The 9,710-nt window shown below is 39.9% G+C and overlaps 1 protein-coding gene across 1 annotated transcript in view; it reads left to right on the forward strand.

Moving 5' to 3' along the window:
* GRIP2 (glutamate receptor interacting protein 2) overlaps nt 1-9,710 on the forward strand; it is a 468,329-nt gene extending 458,619 nt beyond the window's left edge. Inside the window, exons 21-22 of the mRNA XM_044676082.1 lie at nt 6,447-6,593; nt 9,513-9,710. Coding sequence (XP_044532017.1) covers nt 6,447-6,593; nt 9,513-9,710 — 345 coding nt within the window. The remainder of the gene's footprint in view (nt 1-6,446; nt 6,594-9,512) is intronic.

Consider the following 9,710-nt stretch of genomic DNA (forward strand, 5'->3'; position numbering starts at 1 on the left):
ATAACTTAGTCTTATTCTCCATTCACTCTCATAGCCCTTTTTCATTCCCTTGAAGATGGTGATAATATTTGCCTCTCAATTTTCTTTTCTTTGGGCTAAGCACTCTCAATCCTTTTAGCTGACTGCCACATGAAATGACTTAGGGCTCCTTTCACCATCCTGGAGTGCCTCCTCTCATGGCTCACCAACTTACCAATTTTCTTCCTATAAGATCCTCAGAACAGGAAACAATGCCTTAAAAATAACAAGAAAAAGGCTTGCATAGAAAACTAAAACTGGTCATTCTGTGGGGTTTTTTTAAGTATATGTTGCTCTTTATGCCTTGGAACCAATACACAATATTGATCCAAAGACAGAAGGTAAGGGTTCTGAAGAAGAAGAAGAAAGAAGGAGGAGGAGGAGGAGGAGGAGGAATAAGGGGAGGAATAGTGGGAGGAGGAGGAGGAGGAGGAGGAGGAGGAGGAGGAGGAGGAGGAGGAGAAGGAGGAGAGGGAGAAGGAGAAAGGAGAAGGAAGAGGAGAGGAGAAGAAGAGGACGAGTATATGTATATGTGTCATGGCTGCTAGGTAGCTCATTGGATTAAGAGCCAGTCCTAGAGATGGGAGGTCCTGGGTTCAAATCTGACCTCAGATACTTTCTAGCTATGTGACTGTGGGACAAGTGCCTTAACCCTCACTGCCTAGCCTTTCCTGGTCTTCAGCCATGGAATCAATACCAGTATTGATTTTAAGAGAGAAGGTAAGGGTTTAGAAAAGAAACGAAATATATTTGTGAAAAACCTTAATATGGAAAAATGTTTTACATGATTGCACATGTGAAATCTATGTGAGATTGTTTATTTTCTCTGGAAGAGGGGAAGGGTAGGAGGGAGGGTAAGAAGGAGAGAGAGAAGATAAACTAAAAAAAATTTGTAATGAATGTTAAAAGTTATTTTTACATGTAATTGGGGAAGAATAAAATATTACAAAAATAATTTTTAAAATAAATATATGTTTATATATGTATACATACAATTAAACTGAACAGAATAAATTTCAGTTATTTATCTATGTATACAATGGAAGTGTACATAGGTATATGTATATGACACATTACATATATACATACACTTATACATACAAAAATACAAGATGATATATAGATATATATACAAGATATATCCTTATACATACATATATACATATACATACATGTGTGTACATATGTTTAGGGATGTGTGTTTGCACTTACATACAAGATGAACCAAAAGTCTTCAATATTGAAGCTTAAAGCTTCACTAAGACATAAAGAGTGGTAAAGAAGAAGGAGAGCTGACCTCAAAGCCATAAAGATCAAGTACAAGTTTTGCTTCTGATTCTTAGGATCTGTGTGACCTTAGGCAAGTCATTCACTTCTCAGTGCTCCAGGCAACTCTCTAAGAGTATAGATGTTGCAGAGATGTTGATCTACATTGGTAGAGAGAATTTCCTTACCAGGGAGTTCCCTGTGCACAGAAAAGCACAGGTCCAGTCAGTTGCCCCTTATTCCTATAAGAGAAAGAGAGATAGACAAAAACAGAGATGGAGATGGAGAAGATAGAGAAAAGGAGAGAGGGAGAGAGGGATGGGAAAATGGATAAAGAAAAGGATAGGGGATGGGAGAAGGGATAGAAAAAAGGAGAGAGGGAGTGGGAAGAAAAGGGGCAGAGAAAAGGAAAGAGAGAGAGACAGAGACAGAGAGAGTTTAATGAGGTGTTAATTCCATTTGTGATACCCTTCTGTATTTGGGGGGGGGGGTTCTGTGCATTTTTTGCAAAATGTTTTATTAATGTTCCTTTTTTATATCTCTCACTATCCACTAACCTACTCCCCCCCCCCAGTAAAAGATCTCCCTTTGTAAAAAAATACATAATACAACAAAACATATCAACATAACAGGCATGTCTGAGAATGCATATCTCATTCTGCATCTCATCTCATCTCAATTCCATTAAGTCTCTGTCAAGCAACCGGAGGTCCAGCTCATCATTAGTCTTTTGAAGTCCCTTTGCTTATGGCTGGAATCAGAGTTCCGAGCTCTTTCAACGCTGTTTTTCTTCATGTTCTTGCTATTGTCATCATGTGTATTGTTTTCCTGGCTCTGTTCATTTCTCTTGGAGTCAGTACATACAAGTCTTCCCATGTTTCCCTAAATCCATCATATTTGTCATTTTTACGATGCAGTAATATTCCATTACTTTTATATAACACAATTCATTCAGATGTTCTCCAAATAATGGGAAGCTATTTTGTTTTCTGTTCTTAGCTACTACAGTAATAACAACAAAATACTGTCATAAATATCCCTGGACATAAGGATCCTCTTCTTCTCTGCTTGATCTTCTTAGGATATTTGCCTAATAGTAGTATTAATAGGTCTAAGGGTAAGCACAGTTCAGTAATTGGAGCTATAGTTCCTATTTGTTTTCTGAGAGGGTGGAACAAAGTCATGACTGTACTATGACTGTACTAACAGTACATTTGTGCCTATTCTCTTACACCCCCACCAACAATTATTATTTTCCTCTGATCCCCTTTGCCAATATGTTAGGCATGAGATATTGAACCTCAGGGTTGATTTAATTTGAATTTCTCTAATTATTAGTGATTTGGATCACTTTAAAAAAATATATAGCTACTGGGGGCAGCTGGGTGGCTCAATGGATAGAGAGCCAGGCCCAGAGATGATAGGTCCTGGATTCAAATCTAGCCAAAGAAACTTCCTAGCTGTGTGACCCTAGACAAGTCACTTGACCCCAATTGCCTAGGCTTTACTACTCTTCTGCTTTAGAACCAATATTTAGTATTGATTCTAAGATGGAAAGGAAGACTTTTTTTTAATATTGCTACTGATAGTTTGGGCATTTAAATGTGCCCTACTGGAGCACATACTGGAGACACTGAATCCCAAGCCAAAGTCTCAGTAAAGTCACCATGTGGCATTCTAATACCACTAGGAATGATGCCCCAGACTTTACTCTTCATAGGTCAATGTTCAGGCAAGAATCTTGGTTATACATTGAGCTGTGATTTTGGAGGAAGGAGAAACTCTGAAGAACCATAACAGGATGACAGTTAGTTGAAGGATCAGTTGTGTAAGGGTGATATTAGAAATTAAGTCTCGTTATATTAGTTTAGAGATAAGAAGTAGAGAAGCTGGCTTGAGAAAGAATTGGAGTTTGAAAGAGATCTGAGACAGAACGTCAGTTTCAAATGTTGATAGTGTAACAGTTTTTCTGTGGCAGTTACTCTCTCTGGGTGTGGCAGTTGCTCTGAGGGAGTGGCAGTTGGGCTCTCTTGGAGTGCTGGGAACAGGTGACATCTTCTTTTCTCTCTCTCTTCACTGTCTGAGGTAGAAGGAAAGGAGGGAAAAACCTGAAGGAGCTAAAGGATTTTCCTTTTCCAATTTGGGAAACACTAGTGACTGTCTATTGCTGTTTCATAAACTGTTTTATCTCTGAGACATCCAAAGAAAGGCCTGGTCTTTGGTTTGGACTCTGAGTCTGCTAAGGCTCAGAGTCCTAACTTGGTTCTTGCTGAGGCTCAGCCAGCTAGCCTTTCTTATTTTTATAACTTGGAAACAAAGTTAAGAATTATATACTTCGTGTAAGGATAATAGTGTTAGTTTATTGTAGAATAGGAAAATTTGGGTTAGTCAGATCAGGAAGGATCAATCAGTGTAGCCTGTGGAAACAGGAGAAGTGGTTCTTTTCAGAACCAGGGAGTTTTATTTGGGTAGAGTTAGAATCCTTTAGAGTTAGAAATCCTTTTATATCCTTATATTCTCAATAAATAGTATATTTTTATATCACAAGAGTCTCCTTAGCGTCCTTGTACCTGGCCCTGAAGAGAAGTTTACTTATGAGCTTCACTTCATTTATATAAACTGAAGATACTTTGTAAGCACAGCAAGCAAAGTATCTAATCAGTTTATATCACAATTCATTGACATATTATTTCACAATTGAGAGAGGCTTACTGTCTTGTTTAGGACATAACCCCAAAAGTCCCAAGAGAAACAGAGAAATCTAGGAAAGTTTCCTACTTTAAAAGCTCAATGTCCATGGAAACCACAAAATACTGAACTGGCAGAAAATCACCCTGTATCAACAACTAAAAGATTATATAACCATAGTTCCAGCATATAGACAGGGCCCTACAAAGATGATATCTCAAAACCATTTATTGCCTATAGGGATTTGGACTATAATAATTAAAAAGAAAAAAGGTAGGAGTACAAGAGAATCAAAAGAACTGGGCCCTGGCTCCATAGAATGGCCTAAATGGGTATAATACAATTCAAATCTGTATGAAATGTAAATTGAGTTTGGATGAAGGCTAAGTTGACTCAATCCTTCAGTAGCTGGGAAGACTAGCTGAACCTAGAGACAGTCTTTTTTATGTTTGTTAATTTACCATTGGAGGTCCCAAAGGGACAAAAGTCACATCAGAGCTGAAGGGACAGAAGATAGAATAATTCCACCTCCATCCCAGAATTGGGGCTAGAAGATAGTGTCCTAGAACATAGCTTCTCTCCAGCAACAGATTTTGAAGACCAAACATTCAGAAATGGTGATGAGCCTTAACCAAGGGGCCTAGACTATCTGACCAGTGACCAGGATGAGAAGTAATGGCCAGAGAGAAAGAATGATGATAATATACATGTAGCATACAGATATTTGCTGGAACAGAGCAGTATGCTGCCTTTAGGAAAGAGCAGCCCAATAATATCCAGGCATGTGTAAGGTCCCTATATATAATTTTACTATATATGTTTCATGTATGACATATGATTGAATCTGGCCAATGTAAACCTCATCTTTAGTCTCTGGCCCTGGGCACAAGAATACTCTATCTGCCTCAATTTCCTCCTCTGTAAGATGGAGACAATAATAGCATCTACTTCAGAGGGTTGTTGGGAGGATTGAATGAGATGATATTTGTGAAGTGCTCAGCATAATGCCTGGAATATATTTGATAAATGTTTGTTTCCTCTTCCCAGTATAATTTGTAAGGACCACAATATTTTGACTATGGAGGAAGTGGAACAAATAATCCTCCCATTCCCTCTGGTTCTTAAGTCAGAATATTTGGGTTCAATTCTCGTCTCTAATAATGAAATAGGCAAGTCACTTGATCTCTCTGGGTCCTCAGTTTCTTCAACTGTAAAATACAGTCTAACATGGGACAGCAAAATGGCTCTGTGGATAGTCAGATCTAGAGAAGGGAGTTTCTAGGTTCAAATCCAGCCCCAGACATTCCCTATCTGTGTGACCCTGAGCAAGTCACTTAACCCCCATTGCCTAACCGTTAGTATTGTTCTGCCTTAGAACCAATATGCAGTTTTGATTCTAAAATGGAAGGTCAGTGTTTAAAAATATATACAGTCTAGCCCTATGACTGTGGTGTCAACCCACTTTCAGAAGCAGCTGTGGACAATTTGAATAAACAAACTCAGCTTGTTTGAGGAACAGATAGAAAAGGGTGGTTGGAAAAAGATCAGATTGGAGGGTACTTATAGGAACAGAACAACCCCACCCAAGTGCATGGGAAGAAAGCAAGTAAAAGACATTGATTTACCATAAAACCTTCATGGTTTTGAAGACCAAGACTTCTAGACAAAAGATCTCTGAGACTGAGAACACTTGAATAGTACAAAAAAAGAGGAATTCCCAATTCCTCCTTGTTCCCCTTTTCAGTAGATGTAGGGCCATGTACAAAGGGTTCGAGAATATCAGAGGCTTTTTTAGCTCTATAAAGTACTTAGAAGTTTGTCCCAATGTAGAGATAGGGTTGGAGAGCTGGTCCCCTGAGAAAGAGGATACATTCCATCTACTGGAGAAGAGCTGAATGCCAGAGATCAGTAAAGAAGAGCAGGAATTCCCATAGACAGAAGTGGTGGTATAAAGACCATCCCCTGCTAGTAATAGAGAACTACCACAGGGCAATAGATGGGTATACTGGTGTCCACCAGCGACTGATTACATCTACTGAGAGTGGGAGAGAACAGCAAGAGTTGTAGTGCCAGATTCCGAAATAGCTAGGCAACGTAGATAGTGATACCAAGTCAAGGAAGAAAGAAATTCCAACATACAACCGAGGGAGTTTCTGACATAAGGGTTACATGAAGGGACTTATAGAGGTAGAAATTTGCAGTTTCATCAGGGGATGGTGCTGGAATAGGAAACTCTTATTGGGGAATAATAACGGGATATAGAAATGAGCATTGAAATTGAGGCCAGACTAAAGAAAGTTGAGGAAAATTGACTTTATTTTATGGGAAATCAGAGCCATTAAAAGGGGAAGGAAAATAAGATTCCTTGTGTGTGGTGAGATCCAGAATAGAAACTAAATTGTTGCCCATCTTTCCTTGAAGCATTCCTTGAGGTCCTCTTTTGACCCATGTTGACACTTTCAACTTCCTTGTAGCTGACTCTTTGGAAGGACCCAGTGAGTGAAGATTTTGGCTTCAGCGTCTCAGATGGCCTGTTGGAGAAGGGTGTCTATGTCAACATGATTCGCCCTGGTGGGCCTGCTGATCACTGTGGCCTCAAACCGTTTGACCGAGTCCTTCAGGTAATATCTCCTGGCATGGACACTCAGAGGCCTAGGACAGAGTAGGTAGCAAAGCATAAATGGGGAAGTTCTTCTCCTTTTCTTTCTCCTTCTCCTTCTCCTCCTTCTTCTTTCTACCTTCTTCTCTGTCTCGCTCTCTGTCTCTGTCTCTGTCTCTGTCTCTCTCTCTCTCTCTCTCTCTCTCTCTCTCTTAGAGGCGAGGTAACTATATCCTTCCTTCAAACCATTTTGAGGATCTGCAGATTAGTGAATGATGTTTATTGTCACACAACACAGTATGAGTTATAACAGGGTGCACAGAAAAGAGCAAAATAAATGCAAAACAGTTTCAAGGAAAAGAGTCAAAACAACATTTTTCAAGATAATTAAATACAAAGTGATAACTGGGGAAATCAGAAATGGCCTTCTGTAGGAGGTAGCCCTTGAACTGAGCTTTAAAGGAAGCTAAGAGGTGGAAGGTGAAGAAGGTTAATATTTCAGGCAAGGGGGACAGGGTTTTCAAAGTCAAGGAAACAGGAAATGGAATTTCTAGCAGAGAGAACAGCAAGAAGACCAGTTTGATGGATGAAGAGTCAATGAGTCAACTAGTATTTATGAAGCACCAGATATGTGACAAGTACAGCACCAGAGTGCTAGAGAGGCAAAGAAAGGCAAAAAACAAAAACAACCAAACTTGCTCTCAGGGAGCTCACAGTAGTCTAAAGGGGAGACAACATGCAAGCAACTATGTACAAAAGGATAGAAAGAGATGAGATTGGAGGTACTCTCGGAGAAGATTAATAGAAGGGCCAAGTGCATCAATCAATTTTTTTTGTAATTGCTTCATTGTTAGCTTTAAATTCTGGTCTTTCTGGTATTTTAAAGAGTGTATAGAAATTCTTGGCCAACTCTAAAATCTCAACATATGCAAATAATTGCTTTTATTGATTAGAAAATGTTTCTAAGTTTTATCCATGTGGAGCAGGATGTATCCACCCATCCTTTATTGATTAGATACCCTTTTGGAGACTAGTCTATCCTTCTGTGGTCATCAGGGGAAGAATTGCCCAATATAACCACATCTGGGAGAAAACCATTTTTTGGCCATTCATTTACCCCTCCCATAAAATGCCCAGTGAAGGACACTCTAGACTCAAAGACTTGAGGCTAGTGTTTGGCCTCCTAAGTTTTTGGAATGGAGATGTCAGCTCCCTACCATGTGTACATTAGTCATTGAAGTGATTATTTGAATATAAGGTGATGGTACTAACAGCAGCTAACATTGAGGGGCCTTGAGATCATGGCCTATGAAGATCAGCCAAAGGACGTGAGCTGCGCTATTTACCATGGAGGAGAGGAGACAGGCAGGAACTGCTAGCTCCCTCTTATCTGAAGGGATGACATGTAGAGGAATTAGACTTGTTTTGCTTGGCCCCAGGCGATTGAACCAAGAGCAATGGGGAAAATAGAAGAGGAACAGATGTCAGCTCAACCGAACAAAAGCTTTCCTGAGCATTAGACCTGTCCATCCCAAAGTGGAAAGGGTCAGAATCTGTGTCGCGAGGTAGTGAGTTTCCTGTCATCTGAAACTTTCAAACAGGGGCTGGATGAGCAACTTTCAAGGATGTTGTCATGGGGATTCCTGTTTAGATTCAGCTTGGTCCAGATGGCCTCCCAGGTCCCCTTCCAAACCTGAGATTATGTGATTATGCAATGCTTTATAAATAACAGAAATAAATATACAGAGGACAAAAACAAACAGAAGGAAAGCCGGAAGAAGACAAAAAATCCAAAGGCAAGAAGGACAGTTTTTTAAGTTGCATATCACGTTTACTATATTTATGTATGAAAAGAAAAGCAAATTGTATGTAATAAGAGATCTACTGTTTGTTGCTGTTGTTGTTCATTCATTTTCAGTCATGCTGACTCTTCCTGATCCCATTTGGGCTTTTCTTGTGAAAGATTCTGGAATGGTTGGCCATTTCCTTCTCCAGTTCATTTCACAGATGAGGAAACTGAGGCAAACAGAAAGAAGTGACTCGCCTAGGGTCACACAGCTAGTAAATGTCCGAAGCCAAATTTGAATTCAGGAAGATGAGTTTCAGTGCTCTGTCAGCTGCACCACCTTCCTGCCCCCAGCTTTCAGCTTTGTATATGGAAATGCATCTTTTATTTGTTGTGTGTTATGTGCAAAATAAAAAAATAGAAAAAAAAGACAGAATACTATTTCTCATGACAACTCTCTATAATAGATGTGCTATTGTCCCCCTTTTCTAGATGGAGAAATAGGGGTACAGATGTTCCTAGGATTCTAGATACAGATCCAGAAGGCATCTTAAAGGTCATCCAGTCCAACCTATTCATTTTATAGAAAGAGAAACAGAGGTCCAGAGAGGTGGCACATTGGATAGAGCACTGAACCTGGAATCAGAAAGACTTGAATTCAGATCCAGCCGCAGACATTTCCCAAGTTTTGTTTACCTCATTTTCCTCAACTGTAGAATGAGGGTAATAATAGCACCTACTTGGTGATGGCGGGGGAGGGAATTAAATGAGATCCTATTTTTTAAACATTTCACACGGTGCCTGGCACATGGTAGGTGTTTAATAAATGCATGTCCCCTTTCTCCCTGTTAAGTGACTTGCCCAGGAAATCAGCCACGGTTGGTGTGTAACATTCTGTTATTAAAAAAGGAAGGTTCATAGGAAGCCAGAGTAATGGGGGGAGGAGGAAAGGAGTATATGTAGGAAGGACAGTGACTATAACATTTTAAAAACAAAAAGTGTTAACACAACTTTTTAAACATACTTTCTAAGCAGCTCAGAAGCTGGGTCTCCTCCTGCCAGGGGCTGTTTGCTGAGGATGTTTTGTTCCCAAATTAAAACCTGGCTTGTCACTGGTTAGATGAATTTTTCTTTCCTTCCTCTTTTCTTATTTAGGTAAATCACATTCGAACTCGAGACTTTGACTGCTGCCTGGCTGTGCCACTCATCTCTGAAGCTGGAGACAAGCTGGACCTAGTCATTAGCCGGAACCCCCTGGCAATTTCCAACAAAACTCAACAGGAGGAGAACAGAGTGATGCCCGGCTCACCCTCTGTGGGCCTGGAGATGAGGGACAGCACCCGGATGCTCTGA

Source organism: Gracilinanus agilis, chromosome 1 (assembly GCF_016433145.1).
Source record: "Gracilinanus agilis isolate LMUSP501 chromosome 1, AgileGrace, whole genome shotgun sequence".
NCBI classification, from domain to species: domain Eukaryota; kingdom Metazoa; phylum Chordata; class Mammalia; order Didelphimorphia; family Didelphidae; genus Gracilinanus; species Gracilinanus agilis.